We start from the raw sequence: 19,864 nt of genomic DNA, 5'->3' as shown, positions 1-19,864 counted from the left end.
AACTGAAACATTCATGTGCTGGGGTTCTCAGAGCATCTCCCCTACAGGGTTGTCCTGGAGGGATGGCTGGAACTGAAGCAGAAGTGTGCCTTCTTTGCTTCCCACCATGGAAGGATGGCTGGAGTGGGGCAGGCCTGATGGGGTCCTGAGGTGCTATGGGCTAGGGCTGTCCTGGCAGGATGACTGGGTTGGGCACAGTTCGGGGGAGACCTGGAGCACATACTGAGACCACCTTGGTAGAAGGGTTGACACTGACGTAGACTTAGGGCCTGGGGCTTGCTGAGTACCTGGACCCTGCTCCCATCTACACTATCAAGGTCAGGGGTTATATAAACAGTGGTGCCAGGTGGCACCTTAGACCCCAGACAGAGTTCAAAGAGCTCCACACTTTTTGGCGGAAACTCTAGAATTAGTAGATGACTTTCCTTCACGTACAGTGCAGCTGCCCTTTAAATGGCTGTTTCTTTGCTGTGTCGTAGGGCAGGACACCCCTCAGTGATACCCTCCCTAGTGCAGATCATCACATCAGGGTGGTGTTCCCATCGATACCAGGTCCTCCTCTGTCCTGTCCTCTGTGTCCTTCCTCTAACATCATTGTGCCAAAGGCACCCAATCAGCACTCCGTTCTTCTTCAGGAAGAATTGCTCTGTATTGAGTTGTAGGGTCTGTGTGTCCATGGGAGGAGGTGAGTTCTGAGATTTCTTGAGCTAAAAGCAGTGAGATTTTTCATCAGTGTATTGGCACATTAAAGATCATGGCAAAGAGTACGGGTGCTGGGCCCAGGTAGGTCAGATGCTAGCCAGATTCTAAGGCTAGACAATTTCCCTGACACCCCAAGACACAGGATTAGTATATGTTATCCAAAAAGCTCAAGGAGGGACGCCTGGGTGGCGCAGTTGGTTGGACGACTGCCTCCGGCTCAGGGCGTGATCCTGGAGTCCCGGGATCGAGTCCCACATCAGGCTCCCAGCTCCATGGGGAGTCTGCTTCTCCCTCTGACCTTCTCCTCGCTCATGCTCTCTCTCACTGTCTCTCTCTCTCAAATAAATAAAATAAAATTTAAAAAAAAAAAAAAAACAAAAAGCTCAAGGAAAAGTAAATCTATAGTTTCTCATCTTTTTTTCATGATTCCTCATTCTATAAGTTCTAGTAGTAACTAACTAGGTGAGTCTGGGCAAGTTTAATTTTATTGGTCCTAAATTCTATAAAATGGGAATGTTCATAAAGACCTAACAGGTGGAGAAGAAAAATGGAGAAGAAAAAGGTCGACCATTTGGGGGTCTTCATCCAATGTCTGTTAAATTTAGCGTAGGAGGAGAGTGTCACACGTACATAGGTGAGGTCCATACAGTTTAGAGCAACAAATCTGGATCTGAGGGAAAGCTATGAAATCTAGGAGGTTTCTGGTTCCATTGGAGAGGCCTAGGCTAAGTCCACAGCCCTCACTCGGCAGCATCAGGATTTTAAGAAAAAAGAAATGAAAGTCTTCTGGTGGTGAGATCTTAAGTGCCACAATTAGAGGTCTTAAAGCTGACATGACTAATGTCTTCACAACTCCCTTAGCGTCTTTGTTTTAAATTCTGGAATAAACAGAAAACTGTCTTATCTACTTCCCTCCAGGAAAAGTATAGGAATGATAACATTAAATCGCTTTTGCAGACAAGCTCCATTTTAAGACTTGTGAACTTGATAAAAAGTATACTTTGAAGCAATAATGGATGAAATGGCAGTTGTGATACCCACTATTTTTCCTAATGGACCATTTACTTACTCCCCCAAAGTAGCTTACACCCTAGAAATGTACGTCAAGGTGAAGCAGTGTCATTTTAACTTGATCTTATTTGGTGTGTGAGATCAGATGTATGGGCAAAAGACTGAGACAGTCTTTCAAGTACCATAAAATAGACTTTTTTTTTAACCCTCTCTTCTTACAATGGAGGGTCCTACAGCAAAGGCAGCAGAGTATATAAAGCATCGTGCATGGCCCTCAATTTAAAATCTAGGGAGATTTAATTATCTCTAATGCTACATGCTTAAGTCTTAAGTTTGCCATATGGCTCACATGCCCAAAATTAATTTTTTAGTTTCCACGTTTGCTTTTACAATTTGCAAGCCTGGGATATTAACATGAAGTCTTAAGGCAATAAAATCATCACAAAAACTTAGGTGCCATCAGCAGAATGAATGTTTTTACTTACTAGTAAAACAATAATAATCCTGGTAAGGAACCCGTCAAATTCAAACAAAGTTAGCCCACAAATGGATGTCCCCCATTTCCATTCTTTTTGCAAGACTAAAATCAAGTAGATATAATTGTTACTGCTATAAATGTTATAGTAATATTTCCACCCCCCACAATTGTGAAAGGACAGGGATAATAAACAGTGCAGAAAGGATGTTTTTGGCATTTCTTAATGTATAAAATCCCATATTACAGTAGTGTGTGTTTTAATGACATTATGCATTTAAAATCTGGGTCAGTCACTTTTTGTCTGTGATATATTTCTGCATGACAGCATCTGAGAATATGTGGACACATGTCTTCTGTAAAAATCATTAAACCCAGAAAAAAATGACTCAGATTTTACTTACATTTAAAGAAATAAAATGACTAACAAATGAGAGAAGAGCCAAGAATAAATCATTTACAGCCTAAAAATTCAACATTTCAAGACTTCTAACAAAATAGTTTAATACAGTTGACACAAACTGGATCTCAGAAATCACCCTTGATCTAAACAGAGACGGTTTTATAATTTAAATAATTTATATGACGACACCTAAGCTATAAAAATCCCAACAGGTTTTATTTCTTTTGTGACTATGTCATGATCAAGCTTTGGTTATAAAATATGGGAGTTGAGATATACCTCCTTAGCACTCAGGAAAATGGTGCCCAGAAGTTAACGTGTTATTTTATTACTGCTAACCTGACAACAGAACCTAAAATGCAAAAATTTAAATCCTCTAAAGCAAAAAATACAAATACACACACAATAACCCCAATAAGTCTATTCGTCAAGATTTATAAAAGGAATCTTCTTCAGCAGTTAATCAGAGTTCATTAATCTACATCTGCAAATATGTTCTGCCAAAATGTTTTGGTACTGAGATGCCTTTCAAACCACTTTAATGCAAGGGCTAAGGAAAAGTTCAAAAGAGGAACAGAATAAGGACCCTGTAAACCTGTCCACGTTCCTTTGTGAAGGCTGAAAGACGTGGAAGGCCAAGTGGAGATCCATCGTGAAGTCTCTGCTGTGTTCCTCCAGGGTCTGTCGGAGGTATGTTCCCTGGGATCCAGACAGGGTGTGAATTGCATGGCAGTCCATGGCCATAATTCAGTGTGATAAATTCATGAAGCGGAGAGGGCTGGGACAGTCAGGGAAATGATACTCCTTGTAGCACACATATGCAAATGTGATATTGCAGAAATCCGAGACGATTTCCCCCAAACCCGCCAAGACAATCATCCAAATAAGAGACCTCTGCATCCTGTCTGTCACTCCTCCAGGAGTAAGCACACCTCTCTTCGCTACCGTGTTACCTAAAACAAATTACATAAGTGAGTGAGCATTCAGAATCTCATCCCCCGCCCCCCCAGGACAGTCTCTGCTTTACCAGCCCTGGAAGTCCCGAACGCTTTTAGCAGTTTGTCCCTTTATCTGTAACCAACTTCGCCAAATCAACTGTTCAAATCAAATTCTTCACAGTTCTTGCTTCCAGGTTGAAAAAAAAAATGCACAAAGGCTTGCACAACATGGTATTATGCACCTTAGCTTGGTATTTTGTTGAGTTACACAAAACCCATCAGATTCGGTACATTCATGGCCCAGAGAGTTAACGCAGGCCTGCTGAGCATGCTTTCTTAAAGGCATTGAAATTCTTTTCAAATGAATGTCAATTAAGATCAGTGTATGTCGATATTAAATGTTACCTTTGTTACTTTTTAATGTAGTTAACTTTTATATTTTTCTTATTTTTTTAAGATTTTATTTATTTGAGAGGGAGACCTCGAGCAGGGGCAGCAGGAGAGGGAGGAGCAGGCTCCCCACGGAGCAGAGTAGGACCCTGGGATCAGGACCGGAGCCAAAGGCAGCCACTTAACTGATTGAGCCACCCAGGCATTGCCCATCCCCCTTTTTAATGTAGTTAACTTTTTAAAAATAAGTTACTTTGCGGGCACCTGGGTGGCTCAGTTGCTTGAACATCTGACGACTGAGTTCAGTTGCGGTGGTGATCTCAGGGAGATCGAGCCTCACATCAGGCTCCACGCTCAGCGGGGAATCTGCTTGAAGTTCTCTTTCCCTCTCCCTCTGACTCTCCCCCAACTCTCTCTCGTGCATGCATGCTCTCTCAAATAAATAAATCTTTAACAACAACAACAACAACAAAAATACATTCTTTTGGAAAACTGCCATAATTGCCAGAAACAGACATTAATTAAGTTTACTGTTGTTTCCTCTCTTTTTTATTATTTATAAGAAAATAAATTAGCAGTTTCTTTTATTTGGTCAGGTAAGGTGCATGGTATTTTACAGGTTAGATAACCCATATACAACCTGGGGCGGGGGTGCAGGAACCCAAAAGCTTAAGATTTTAATAGGCCCACAACATGAACGTGTATTACTTGATGACACAGTCATCACTCCTGGCCTTTGGACCCAATCAAAGTATTTATTCAAACCTCAGATTTGCTTTTAATTGACATATGGCCTTTATTTTATATATTCTTTTTTTTTAAAGATTTTATTTATTTATCAGAGGGGGGGGGAGAGAGCGAGCACAGGCAGACAGAATGGCAGGCAGAGGCAGAGGGAGAAGCAGGCTCCCTGCCGAGCAAGGAGCCCGATGTGGGACTCGATCCCAGGACGCTGGGATCATGACCTGAGCCAAAGGCAGCTGCTTAACCAACTGAGCCACCCAGGAATCCCTATTTTATATATTCTACAATACAGTTGCTCTCTTGTTTGTGAGGAGGCTACTCTAGCATACCCAACAAAAACACAGTCCTCACGGAGCTCATAGAACAAGTATGCTGGCCCTAGTCTAGGTAAAGGACCACACAGAAATTCGTTCAGCTCTGCAGGCCACAGTCTCTGCCACAACCACTCAATTCAGCCTTTGTAACACAAAAGGAACACAGACAATACAGCATGTCAATTAATGGGTATTGTTTTGTTCTAATAAAACTCTAATTGTAATCACTGAAATTGGGATTTCATGTAATTTTCATGTTATGAAACACTTTTTCCTGTTGATTGCGTCTTTAAAAGCACAGAGCCCATTCTTAGCTCTCGGACCACAAAATAGAGGCCACGGGCTGGGTGTGGCTTGCAAGCCATAGCTTGGGGACTCTGACTGTAGAAGAAAGAGTTAGACCAACAGGCAACAGAAGGACATGCCAGGAAGAGACAGCTGCTATGGACAAAAGGATACTAAGGCCAGAAGGGCAGGGCTCTAGGGCTTTCTAGAGGATTGTCATGTGAGGGGCTGCTGGAAGGAGGCAGGGGAGCCCTGAGTATCTGGGAGGAGAACTTCGGCCTTTTCCTCCACTGAGGCACAAAGAGGAGACCAGGGAGGCATGGCCAGAAGGTCAACTTAAAGGGGGGTCACTTTGGTAGAAGGGATGAAAGGTGAGGCCCACAGGACTTATGAAAAAGAGGACAAAGGACCTGAGAGGAGGAGGAGTCGAGCAAGGTCTTGACCTCAAACCCGAGGGTAATGGAGACAGTGATTTTCTGAGATGGGGAGCACTGTCATTGCTTTAGCTCCTTTGACTCCTAAACGTCCGTTCGGGTAGCTCCTGCTCCTTTCAGCTGCGAGACAGAGTGAGTGTGATGTGAATGGCATGGCCGGGGGCTCTGGCGGGTAGCTACACTCAGGAAAGCGAGGCTCTCGGGTGGATCTGCCATGTGCATCTACGTATGTAAGTTAACAGCGTTCCCAGCCAGGTATCAGCCTGTATCTAGGATATAATTCTCAACAGCATCTTATTTAAGGAAGCTTACTTTACATGACCAGCTTGTTTTGGAGCTGATTCCTATTAAAGTTTGATGGTAAGATTCTCTAGGATTGGGGCGCCTGGGTGGCTCAGTGGGTTAAAGCCTCTGCCTTCGGCTCAGGTCCTGATTGAGCCCCACATCCGGCTCACTGCTCCTCGGAAAGCCTGCTTTCTCCTCTCTGTCTCTGCCTGCTTGTGATGTCTGTCTGTCAGGTACATACATAAAAAAAAAATCTTAAAAAAAAAAAAAAAAAGATTCTCTAGGATTTACTTTCCTGTCAACATTTCATTTTGCTACCTGTGTATGGACGGCTCATTGACGCTTTGGAATCTGGTGGACGGAAGGTTGCTATTGTGCCAAGACTGGCTCTGCTCTCACGTGACAGGGGACTGGGAGTTATTAGAGGCTCTAACTCTACGAATCAGGAAAGACAAGACTTCTGGGTAAAGGATCCATCTCAGCTGGACCTTGAAAGACAAGGAGTATTTTAGAAAAGGGACTAGATGAAGAAGGCAGCAGTAGGATATGGAAACACATGCTCTATTGGGTGAGTCATCTTTTTTTTTTTTTTTTAAAGATTTTATTTATTTATTTGACAGAGAGAAATCACAAGTAGACAGAGAGGCAGGCAGAGAGAGAGGAGGAAGCAGGCTCCCTGTTGAGCAGAGAGCTTGATGCGGGACTCGATCCCAGGACCCTGAGATCATGACCTGAGCCGAAGGCAGCGGCTTAACCCACTGAGCCACCCAGGCGCCCCTGGGTGAGTCATCTTGATGGCTCATCTCAAGGTGCTTATATTCTTCTCTGTTACCCGTGGGAATCCACTGGTGGTCTCTCACCAGGGAGAAACCTGGGCAGGGAAATTACCCCGGAAACCCAGAAAACAGTATAAAGGCAAGAACAGAGCAGGTCCAGAGCCTGGTTAAACGAGAATCAACGTTAAGAACAACTTCTTGAGAATGGTTCGCTAAACCCCATCTCAGACTTATTAAACCAGAAAATCCTAGGGGTGGGGCTCACAAGGGTGGGTACACGTTCCCACGGTTAAGTTTCCTGCAGTGACTGTTACCATGAAATAATTAGAATACTGGGACACAAGAGAATGAGGATGATCCTTGTGGTATCCTAAGAAACAGGGGGAAAGTTACGAATTAGAGGACGTTCTGATACCAGATACCAGAAAGACTGGGTCATCTTAGATCTTGAGAGTGTTGCAAAGATAACCTGTTGTTTACATCAACTCTTATCGCTAGTTTTCTAATATGCAATTAGAGACATGTAGATACTAAGTGGAATCTTTGAAGGACTACATGAAGAGAATCTAATAAGATGCTTGCAAAGAGCTCCCCCTCCAGAAAAAAAAAAAAAAAAAAAAAAAAAAAAAAAACCTCTAAAGCAGATTTTTTTTTTCTTACCTCAACACTATTTACATTTGGAGCCAGATAATTCGTTGCTAGAGGGTGGGGGATCTACTCTGCTTTTTAAGATTTTTAGCACCTGTCTGGCCTCTCCCCCCACGATGCCCATAATAACTCCCATGGCAAGTAAAAATATCCCCTTGATGGAAAAATTACCCCGGTTGAGAACTCTTGCTCCTAAGACATAGCTCTTCACCGTCAGATGTTGGAAAAATAAAAACAGGACAAATCTAAAATTTCTTGACATTCACTATGATTTCCTTCCATTTTCAAACAAAAAAGAGCCCTGACCCGCGGTTTACTTTGGCACTAGAACAGTGCCGTACAGTTGCTGACAGCTTTAATGCAAACAACACCGACATAAAGGGAAACTGGGGCAGGATGACAGGGACAGCTGTAGTTCTGCGCAAGAACTAGTGCAGACTTTCTCTCTGGAAACGCTAAAAACTGTAGAGGCAGGGTGAACTCACACGGCCACCCTCTTACATCTGGAAAAGACAGGATGACTGGCTAGGAAACTGACCTCCTCGTTGTCACATCTTCATCCAAGTCTGTTAATATCTTGACTTGACTGCTTACTCTTTTCATATTTGCATTTAAATGGAAAATACAATTCTGACCTAAGTGGCTTACTGCAAAATTATCTTTTTTTTAAGTGTTTTTATGTTTTGTTGCTGCTGTGCATGAATTATATAAGCAAAATGAAAACTATTTTGTTATATAGTTTATCGCCCTTGAGGGCTGCAATGGTTTTACCTCTGTAGGACCTCTGTCGCACTTGTGGTGTAATGTTGGTGTCTATTTTAAGAAAAAGACACAACTTCTGAGGGTACTAGGCTCTTCCCAGAAGCCAGTGACACCTCCACAATTGATTTTACTCTATGTTCCTAAGATCCATAAAAGACATAAAATGTTTTATGCAGTTCAAGTCACAAGGACTTAAATTAATAAAGGAAACAAAGTTTTACTACTTCAAGATTATTCTCAAGTGGCATATCACAAAAAAGAAAAGAAAAAGAAGAAGAAGAAGAAGAAAGAAAAAACCCAAGTATCATTATGGCTTAGGGAACTGTATTGTGTTTCTACAACTTTTAGAAGTGCCAAATGAAATGTTACTACCGTTGAGGATTTAGCTAGAGCAAACTTATATTCCCAGCACACAGAGCCAAAATGCCCCTAAAGGTTTGCTTCCTGCAAATGCTCTCTAACTGCACATAAATAGAGAGGGAGCCGCTCCAGCAAGAGACCACTTAGACACATTCTTTTCCGGAACACAGTTGGCTTGTACTCATGGTCTTGTTTTATATTTATATAGAAGAATCAATACAAGTATAATCTTACAAACATCACTTCTTAGTCTACAAGCCATAGGATAAATGGAAATTTTTATCCCTGATGGATGTAAGGCCCCAGCTCATTGGCAGCTCCAAGATTTTTATTCAGGAAGGGGATGGGGGGAAAAAAGGAGGCGGAAAGGGCCCCGTGGGGAAAGGAGAGTGGAATTACTTTAAGGCAGGGTTTGCTTAGCAAGCACACTTGGGTTTACATAGTTTGGAAGTTAATTTGGAGTAGCTTAGAAATGGGCTTGATAGAAATGATGGGCGTGTCAACCTCCCTCCTCCACCAACAGAGGACTCCACGGACTTCCACAGCTCTGGTTGTAAGAGCATATACAGGCACGCCTCAGAGTTACTGCAGGTCTGGGTCCAGACCACCCCAGTAAAGCAAGTACTGCCATAAAGCAAATATCACAGTAAGGCATGCTAAATTAATTTTTTGGTTTCCCAGTGCCTATAATAGTTTTGTTTACACTGTGCTGTGCTGTCCTGTTAAGTGTGCAAGAACATCTTGGCTTAAAAAAAATGTACATGTCTTAATATAAAAATACTTTGTGGGGGGGGAAAATGCTAACCCTCATCAGAGCTTGCCTCCAGTCATAATCTTTTTCCCAGTAGAGGGTCTTGCCTCGATGTTGATGGCTGCGGATGAATCAGAGCGGCGGTGGCTGAAGCTTGGGCTGGTGGTGGCCATTTCTTTTCACAAGACCATCTGGCCTGTCGTGCTGACTGACTCTTCCTTTCAGGAATGTTCTCTCTCTCGCAGCCCATACTGTTGCTAGCATTTTATTCACAGAACTTCTTTCAAAATGGGAGCCAGTCCTCTCCAGCCCTGCTGCTGTTCATCAACTAAGTGGAAGTAATAGTCTCAGTCCCTGGTTGTCATGTCAACCATCTTCAGAGCATCTTCACCAGGAGGAGCTGCCATTGCCAGAACCCATTTCTTTGCTTGTCCATAAGAAGCACTTCATCATCTCTTATGTTTCTCATGAGAGTGCAGCACGTTAGTCCCATGTTCTGGCTCCTCTCCTAATTCCAGTTTTCTTGCTATTTCCACCACACCCCCAGTGGCTTCCTTCCCTGAAGTCTTGAACCCCTCAGCATTGTCCATGAGTGCTAAAATCAACTTCTTCCAAAGGCCTGTTAAGAATGAGGCCTCTAGAATGCCCAGATTCATATGGGGGAGTTGTAGCCTTATTAAATGTGCTTTTAAAATAATAATAAATTCAAAATGACATCCATTCTGCAGCCTGTGGATCAAGGAGTCATGTTAGCAGCCATGAACACATTAATCAATATTCCTCTCCATCAGAGCTCTTGGGTGACCAGGTCCATTGTCCCTGAATGGTAATATTTGGAAAAGAATCTTTTTATAAGCAGTAAGTCTCAATGGTGGGGTTTAAATAATCAGGAAACCAAGCGGTAAACAGGTAACACTGACGTTTGGGCTTTGTCCCACTTCTAGAGCACAGAGTAAGTTTAGTCTAATTCTTAAGGACTCTAGGATTTTTGAAATGGTAAATGAGCTTGTCTGCAGCCTAAGGTCACCAGGTGCATTAGCCCCTGACAAGAGTCTAACAATCCTTCGAAGCTTTGATGCCTGGTATTGACTTCTCCTCTCTAGCTATGAAAGTCATGAATGGCGTCTTCTTCCCATAGGAGGCTGTGTTGTCTGCAATGAAAATCTGTTGTTTGGAGTGACCACCTTCTTTATTTTAGCTGGAACTTTTGGAGAACTTGCTGCAGCTTCCACATCAGTACCTGGTGCTTCACCTTGCACTTGTATATTATGGACATAGCTGCTTTGTTAAACCTCATGCACCAACTTTTCCTCTGTACCTTTATAGAATTCAAGAGACCTAGGGCCATACTCTGGCTCAGGCTTTGGTTTAAAGGAATGTTGTGAGACCACTCAAACTTTCTCCATATGGTTAATAAGGCTGTTTCCCTTTCTTTTCATTTGTGTGTTCACTGGAGTACTTTTTAAAATTTCGTTGGTGGGCTTTTCCTTTGCGCTTCCAGCTTGGCTATCTGTTTGGCCTAGATTTTGGTCTATCTTGACTTTTGACAAGGTTTTCTGACTAAGCTTAATCATTTCTAGCTTCTGACCTAAGGTGAGAAACATGTGATTCTTCCTTTCATTTGAATGCTGAGAGGTCCGTGTAGATTTATTAGCTGGCCTAATTGCAGTATTGTCGTATCTCAGGGAACAAGAGGCCCCAGGAGAGGAAGAGAGATAGAAAACAGAACATATACATGTGCAGACTAAGTTTTCCATCTCACAGGGCTGCCACCTGAAAACTATAATAGTACCATCAAAGATTGCGGATAATCCTAACAAGTAATGAAAAGATTTGAAATATTCCAAGAATCACCAAAATGTGACACAGAAACACAAATGATGCTAATAGACTTGTTTGACACAGGGGTGGCACAAACCTTCAGGTTGTAAAAACAAAAACAAAACAGTCTATGCAAATCACAATAAAATGAGATATGCCTGTATCACGTCATTTAGCCTAGATCATCTTTATATCAATTACGAGAAGTTTGCAATTAATGTTACATAGTTTTGAGTTTGAAATTATGATTTTAATCAGCTACAGAAATAATCGTCTGATTTACTGTACTACTGATAATTTTGTATTTGATGTCAGCTGAAATTGATATTTACAGCTTTCTGTCAAATGTTACCATTTGTTCTAAATATCATCTTTCACTATGGGACTATCAAGGTCACTGCAAACATGGGCCCTGACCTCACAGGTCTCTTCTAAAAAGAAAGCTCTAGGTGCTAAGCACCTCAGGGCACCCTGCCATGTAAAGCAGAACCATAGTAAATGCTCAGAGATACATAAGACATGAATCCAATCAGTGAACGACTCTGAAGAAATAATGGTAATAATGGTGAAGGAGAAAAGAAAGGCGGGAAGCACGTTCCATGAAAAAACACCTTCCTCAGCAACCTGAAAGGCTCCATGGTAAGAGGCACCAACAGAAGGCTGAAACAACAAAAAATAAATAACCCAGCAAGCCACCTCCCTTCGTTAAGTGCCAGACAGACAAGGCTAGTGGAGCAAGACAGAGAGACTAGCTTAGGAGATCTCCATTTCACAACATGATGGGAGTCATTGTGTGGCGGTGTGGAGAATGAGGCAACTCAGTCCTCCAGATGAGAGACAGTGGGGACAAGACCACCATTGTAAGGACAGTGACACACACTCAAGGAGGGAGTTGGGAGGTAGAGTTCCAAAGACCCATAAGAGTGGACATGGGGACATAAGGCAGAGAGATGTCTGGCTTAAGAACTGGGTGGACAGTGGCACCCTTCAGAGACAGGGAGGCCTGGTCAGAGGCTCAGTGGAGGAGGCAGCTCTTGACTTATGACACCTCAAGTTCAAGTCTTCGACTCTTAAAACTCCTCCCAGGAAGTATTCCTACCTCAGCAAGTCATCTGTGTGTGGGACCTTGCCGTTCTGATATGATGGCCTGGCAACTCCAATCCCTTCCCTTTCAATGAGGCTCTTGAAGGAGCTGCAGTGAATTTCATGGCCCTGCCTAAAATAACAAGTTGATCCCCCAGATCACTGCTCTGTAAAAGCTGACATAAAGGGCAATGCTTGGAAATGGGCTTTTCAAAAGGCTAAAGTAAGAGGGTAGGCCCCTGTCCATGTGGGTTTATCGACATAAAACAAGGTCAAGGTCATGGTGCCAGGAGCAAAGGAAGGGTGGGGGGGGGTCGCATGGTTAATAACCTGAGGAAGCTGTAAAGGAGAATTGTGTGTGTCTATACTTGCCTTTGTTGTTTTGACTTTATTGCCACTGCTACAGGACCAACCTGAGTAATCTGGCAGCACTCTACAGTCCTCTCCTTCCAAGCAAGGATTCATGTGACACCACCATTTCTGAATCACGATGGAAGCTGTAAGACAAAGGCCACAGAGTGTTTGTGATACCATTGCTTCCTCCAGCTACAGACAACATAGTGCTCATTCAGATCAATATACTGACTTCAAAGATGGTTAATAAGAATTATTTCACTTTAAGTAAATTTAAAGAATGCCTTCTGCCAAATGCTCTAGAAAAGACTAAGGTGCCAAGCTTTAGCGTGTCTAGATTGAACTTGGCTGTGCCTTTTTTTCCCCCAATGACTTCTGACTGGTTATTTAACTCCTCTTGGCCTCAGTTTTCTCATCTGTAAATTGGGGATAAAAGCAGATCCTCACCACAGATGTTAAGAGGAGAAAGCTAATCCCTATCGAAATCTGAACTAACCAGACGCCAGGTACTAGGTTGCCAGAAAATGTTAGCTATTGCTGGGGTCATCATTTTGGAGGCTCCAAGGGTGAATGCCAACCTGGGCAAGTTCTTACATTTGATGCCCTCTGTTGCCAGGGGCAGACACAAAGGAGTCAACGTTTCCGTCACAGAGGTGTTCATCTCCCCATGCTGTTCCAGCAAGTGATGAGTCACCCCATGAAATCAACAACTAGAAACCAGGGGCAGGAGAAGAGCATGGCACTCCTTCACTTGCCCACAGTCTAGGCTCGGGCGATCACACCTATGACTTCCCTTTCCACCTTTTCCCATCATCCCTGCTGCCATCCACCAGTAAGATGAAGGAGCGGAAAATTCTCTGGATTGGGAGGCAGATGAAGACACATTAAAGAAACACTATCAACTTGTCTGGGTATTCCCACAGAGTCCAAGGACAAAAGGGATTGTGATTCATCATTTATGGTAAGCCCAGACAGTGGGCTGGTGTAGGTCAGAGATCTGGGGCTGCAGGTAGGGTACATGGGTTAAGGGGAAGAGGTCATTGAGCCCTGTTTTTCTGTTGAAATAACAGCACTTTTGCTAAAATAATAATAATACCCCCCAAGGATTCAACCCCAGCTACCATGGCCTGGAAAGTGAAACTCAATTTCAAGCAAATCTTGAGAATTCCTAATAGCTATTTTTTCTTCAGAGGCAGGCACCCTGCTAAATGTAGTTCCTACATTTGATAGAGGAGAGAAAACTGAGGCCCTTTGACAGAGGCATTTTAACACCAGCGCCCCTTCATCGACCTTTAAATTCACACCCCTCCCTCACACCAGCGATCTGTCGGAGAAACAACCAGAGGTGTAGCAGGCAGTGACGAAGGCAGGGGACAAAGCAAGCTCCTGCATTAAAGACTCTGCTCCTGTTAGGCCAAGTGGGTAGACATTGTGCCTACTCCCCCATGAGAACCCCCATTCCTGATTCTGGCCGAACACTGTGCTTACTTTCTGATTATAGTCCCATCAAAACCAATAACACCTTGATTAGGCAGAATTATGATCTAGAAGGATCATAAGCTATTTAAGGCAAAAGGTGTCAACACTGATAAAGGAATATAGCTAAATGGGTTACTTATTCTGTCAGGGTGCCACTGAACTTGAGTGGATGGATGAAGACCGAAGGGAGAAGTCTGAGAAAGCTGTATTCTTTTCAGTCACTGGTATCACAACAATCCCACCGCAACGCTGGATGGAGCTTTGTTATTTTCAAAGCTTTTTGTTATTTTCCTTTTACATACTGTTCTCTTTTGATTATCTCAACAACCTTCAGAAGCAGGAAGAGGAGGCAGATGGCCAGAAATAAAAACGAGAGCTTTCCACCAAGTGAGTAAACGGAGGGAGGAGGTACTAGATTCTAGACTTCTTCCTCTGCCCCTACAAGTCTTCCTGTTGTACCACAACGCATAAAAATAGTTTAGATTAACATATGCTACATAGAGTTTGACCATATTCAAAGTGCTGACCAGTCCTTCATTATCTTCTGAATACCTCAGGCCGATCCCAAGTAGATACAAAGATAAATAAGAGATGGTTCCCAACCCTCAATGTGAAATTCCATCTGCAGGACTGCGAAAGTTATATAAATGTTGACAGAGCTTAGTTATATTTACACAGAGTTACAGCTGAATTTAAAATACTTTTTTTTTTTAAATCTTTAAAACAGTTCCCTCAGGCAGCTTCTCTGCCACTCAGCAGTGGGCACCTACGGACTCCTGACGCGGCCCACGGCAACATGGAGGATTCCACAGAAGCCCAGGGAGCTGAGGGATCACCTGCCCCAGTGAAGGGGACAGGGAGTGGCAGACGCAGAAGCCAGAAGACCCAGATGAGCAAGGTAGCCTGAGAAGCAACTTTCAGCAGCTCTCAATGTCCATTCCAGGTTAGACTTGAATCCCCAGGCGGTAGGGAGCCATGGAAAGTTTCTGGACAAGGGGGTACAATAAGGCAGGGAGAAGTGTGTGCCCGGGAGAGCTAGTCTAGCAGGGGCTGGTAAACAGTTTGGGGCAGAAAGGAGTCTGAAAGAGACCACTTGAGGTATAAGGTGAGAAATCTGGGACTAAATTCCCTACAGAGGACATCATCTGATCCATTCTGTGTCAACGTCCCAGCAAGAGAAATGCTAGTACTTTCTTCCTAGCCTCATGGGGTCCCGAGAACATTCTGTATGCCAAATCCAGAAAAGGAGCTTGAGGGGGGAACAAAGAGAGATGCAGGCATTCATCACTGAAAACTATGCCAATTCTTAACTACAGAATAAAAGATCTTCATAGTATTTTGTTTAAAGCTTTCAATTTATTTAAACAAAAGAAGAAAGCATATATGATCAAACTCTCATGAATTTACCAGTTTTCTTTCATTTAACTGGAAAATATAGGGTGATTTTTCTGAAGACAGATTCACAACAGATTCCTTAAAAGAGCAACCTGTCTTGAAATTTAAAATATTTCCATTTGCCAAAAAACCCTCATTTTCATATTTGAGTGAGGAATACATTAAAAGATGGGCCTTCCAAATGTCAGAGACTTACTTAAAAGCAAACGTTCTTTCAGAAAAGAAAGTCTTAATGGGTATCACCCTTAGTAGCCACAATAAAAGTTTCAAATTCCTTTATGCGTTAAAGACTGACAAAGAGCTCATAGTGACGGTGAGATGAGGGGTTCACCCATCAGAGAATAAGGTGATTAGAAAACCCAGAAGTTCAAGTGTAGAGTGCCTACTGAGCTGGGCTTTGAGCTGAGACAAAGGACCCAGAAGTAGGATTTTATTAAAATAACTCTTGAGAACATCTGCCCACTTAACTGAGCCTTGTCTCCATAGGAAAATAAGTTTGTAGGAGGTATCTATTTTATCCTGTTACAAATACCGTAATATACTCGAGATGAGAAAGTGTCTTGTCACTTCTATTTTTGAAATAAAATTCTTTAGAAAGCCCCATGCCTCCCTGACTTAGGAAAATACAAAACATGCCTATCTTCAAGCTGCCAACCTGTAATGAATTTCTAGTTTTATGCAGAAAGGAAAGAATTTTAAAAGAAAGAAAGCAGAGAAGCTCTGGTTTTATGGTAGTGACTAGTGTTTTCTGTGATGTTGTTTTCTAGGTGAAAACGTAATGGGACCAATTAGCTATCTTGCTCCTGGTGCATTTTCTGTACTTTCTGTTGAATAAAATAGATGGAGATTTTTTTCTATCCCTTGTCCCAATTAAGTATTACTCCATGAAATCAAACACAAGATGTATTCATGTAGCTATTTCTATAAACCTACACCAAACAGGGCTCAGTTCTCAGGAGTTGGTCTTTCATTTTTTGACCTCGTTTAGTTGCATTTACAGAGTTAAGGCTTTTCTAAAGAAAAGTGTATTTTTACACTGAAGCTACAGACAGAAAGATGAAAAACACATCTTCCTAGAATATACACTGTCTTAAAAATGGAAACAATCACAAAAATATGCTGAGATTTTCAGATACTTTAGCTGTTTTGCTCTTAATGTTGTCCTTGGCAAATTAAGATTAAAGAAAGATTTATTAACTTTAAGCCATTGGTTAACTTTAAAGATAGTTGGGGATTGGGGTGGGAAGAGGAAGACCAATGCATTTTTATTTATTATTTCAAGAAAAGCCATTTTACCCTGACCCAGGTATCATGCAAAAAAGCAGTCCTGAGAATACGAATATTTTTATTAAAGAAACCTTTGTAACAAGGTATTGTTATTTCCACAGAGTCCTGAGTGAGGCTATGGACAAACAGGTACAGAACCATCTTCTGGGATCTAGGTTGGTCTCCTCCACAAAGCAAGCTCACACAAGTACAATCCTGCCCAGCCATGACCTACCCATAAGGCAGAGTTTCTTGACCGTAGCACGTTAGAGGCTGGACAATTCTTGATTGTAGGGGTATTGGTATACCTTGTATCCCAAGCCTCTCCCCACTAGATGACTGTAGCACCTTCTCCCCCACCAGTTTAACAACCCAAAGCAACTCCAGACATCATCAAATATCCCTATGCTGGCCCAAATCACCCCTGATTAAGCAACACTAATCTACAGTCATGTCCACTGGAAGATGTACTCAGCCCCAAAGGAGAGACTGAGCTAGTTGAGCGGACCTCATCATCCCTAATACGTGGCAAACACAATGCCACCCTATCCCTTCTCTTCCCTCTTGGAGCCTCTACTGAGGGCAATCCCACAAAGTGAGAACGTGTACCTTTTCTTACTGGCGTACTCTCCTTCATCCACTCTCCTCGAATACAAATTCCCGGAATGCAGGAACTACATCCAACACTGAGTTGACGGAAAGTCCCGAAAAGCAAAGGCTCCGTTTCCATCTCCAGCCTTCCCTTCCACCACTTCAGAGCTCAAAGAAATACTTCTCATTCCCACGGTTGCCCCTCACTGGCACACCCTTTACCCTACTGTGCCACTTAGTTCCCTCGTGCCTGGTAAAACCAGACCCACTGCTTCTCATGGGACACCATCCTGGACCGCTTCTCTGCTGTTTCCCAGGACCTTCATTTCCTCGATTTCATTGGAGAAAGCAAGACCTGAGTCTAATGAACATCCTATCCCCCAGGAGCCAGGCCAGGTGAGTGTCCTTTTACACCCTCCAGTGCTTTGGCGAAGTACACCTTTCTGTCATTCACCTGACTGCCACGGGGACAATCTCAGAAAACCGCTTGGTCTTGCAAGTGGTGCAGAGAACACATCCAGTCACAGAACTTAGTGAAACCCCATCTTGAAGACCGACTCCGTAGCTCAGCACCCCGTCCCTAAAAACCACATCAGTTGTCTGCAGTACGAACGGGAGCTCTAGGCCTTCACTAAGTGATTTCTGACATCTCCGAAAACAAATAGCTTTAAATTCCTCAGCTGCCCCCTATTCCTCAGCTTTTATCAGTCTTTTTTATGCTTCGAAAGCGTTCACCCTAACAAAATAAATGAAGCTTCATCTACTACACATTTATCTCGTTTTATCATAAACAAGATTATCTCTGCAGAGTGGTATTTTGATAAATGAGTAGAATACAGTTCCTGTCACTAAACAGCCTTGTATATATTCCAGTCGAAGATTCAAAAGGGAATGTGCTCACCAGCTAGACAGTCGTCTGTTTTAGGACCCAAGTAACCACAGCTTGAATCAAGTCCTTCCCCACCCCTCCTCCCAAATCCCAATTGTGGAGTACAGACACGTTTCTACAACACAGAAGGATTTTATAAGTTAATTATAACCCAAAAAATAGAGGGGGGGGAAAAAGCTCATTTTTCTCCCTTTTTAACTAACAAAAGCTATGATTTTATGGGAAGGCAATGAAAACACGAGATAAGTGTCTCTGCCATGGATTAGCAGAAATGCATAAGGACATTCCACTTTCTATGCCAACATTAATTAGTGCCCCGCTCCAACGTCTTCTCGCCTTTAATTTAAATGTAAATCCAAGCGAATGTTATATTTTAGATCCTCTCCACATTCTTATTGACAAATAAGATAAGAGGAACATATCAGCAGAGACTAGGTCTTTCCACAAGCCAACTGGCAGCATGATACTGCATAATTATTATAGGATAAAGATTATTATGGGATAAAGCTAGAAAGCCCTAATGGAAACATTCGGATAAGGAAGAGAAGATCAAGGGGGATATGAAAACAGACATACATCCTAACTAGGGTCTAAATGACAAGTTCTTACACCTCCTTGGTGACTTTGATTCAGTGAACATTTATTGAGCACCAACTGTTGGCCATGCTTTGCTGGGTGCAGGGGATACAAATACTAAGACAGACTCACTGTCCTATCCTTGAGAGTTTGGGTATTCTCTGGCTACAGATGTAGTACTCACTCGTAAGTTTTATCGGTACATAGAGCTGATCCTCCACCATCCAAGAGAGGAGGTGTTAGTCTTAAATTGCCATTTAAATTTCAATTCATACCAGGCACATCTCGAATGCTCACTAGTCATATGTGGATAGTGGTCACCAGTCATATCGGACACGTGTGCATCAATACATATAGCTAAGAGACAGATAAAAAGAAAATGTACATCATCACAGAACCTTCCACTGTACAGACTCGGCTGAGACACCAAGTCACTGATCTCTATCACTTACCAATCCTACAAACTAAGGAAATCATTTAGTTAGCCTATGAGTCCTGTTTTGACATGGACGCAACTAAAATTCCTTCAGTAAAAGAATGGCTAAACAAACTGTAACCTATCAATACAGTGGAATGCTATGGAACAATTGAAAAAAAAAACCACAATAGGTTAACGTGTACTAGCACACAGAGATCTCTACAATTTATATTGATAACATGTTGGATTAAGAAATATACAATGTGATACCATTTGGGTTAAACACAGTCATACCAAAATGTACCACATATTCTAGAGATCTATCTTAAATACACAAATATACAACAACAATAAAAGTACTGACCTAACAGATGTGTAGTTATTCTTACTGTGATGCCCAAAGGGGATCTGGCCCATATAATACATGAATATAAAAATTAAAACAAGCTACTGGAGGATAAGGTCTTAATATTTCCTTTACTAAGATAGTGAGTTTAATTGGCACACCAACTATACTTTCCAGATATCGATAAAAGTGCTCTGAGATAAAATGTGTAGTTTTTTATATCTAAAGATTCTATGCTGGGGGCGCCTGGATGGTTCAGTGCGTTAAGCCTCTGCCTTCAGCTCAGGTCATGATCTCAGGGTCCTGGGATCAAGCCCCACATTGGGCTCTCTGCTCAGCCTGCCTCTCTGCCTCCTTGTGAACCCTCT

The 19,864-nt window shown here is 42.5% G+C and overlaps 1 protein-coding gene across 1 annotated transcript in view; it reads right to left on the bottom strand.

Annotated features, from left to right (window-relative positions):
* Positions 1-2,162: 2,162 nt before the first annotated feature.
* The window catches only part of LOC122910190 (chemokine-like protein TAFA-2), a 115,093-nt gene continuing 97,391 nt past the window's right edge, over positions 2,163-19,864 (bottom strand). The window contains exons 4-5 of the mRNA XM_044254854.1: positions 12,555-12,679; positions 2,163-3,544 (exon numbers count right to left, since the gene is read on the bottom strand). Of these exons, the coding sequence (XP_044110789.1) occupies positions 3,533-3,544; positions 12,555-12,679 (137 nt within the window). The 3' untranslated portion in view covers positions 2,163-3,532. The remainder of the gene's footprint in view (positions 3,545-12,554; positions 12,680-19,864) is intronic.

The sequence above is a fragment of the Neovison vison genome, chromosome 6, assembly GCF_020171115.1.
Source record: "Neovison vison isolate M4711 chromosome 6, ASM_NN_V1, whole genome shotgun sequence".
NCBI classification, from domain to species: Eukaryota; Metazoa; Chordata; class Mammalia; order Carnivora; family Mustelidae; genus Neogale; species Neogale vison.
This window is presented reverse-complemented; position numbering and strand designations above follow the sequence as displayed.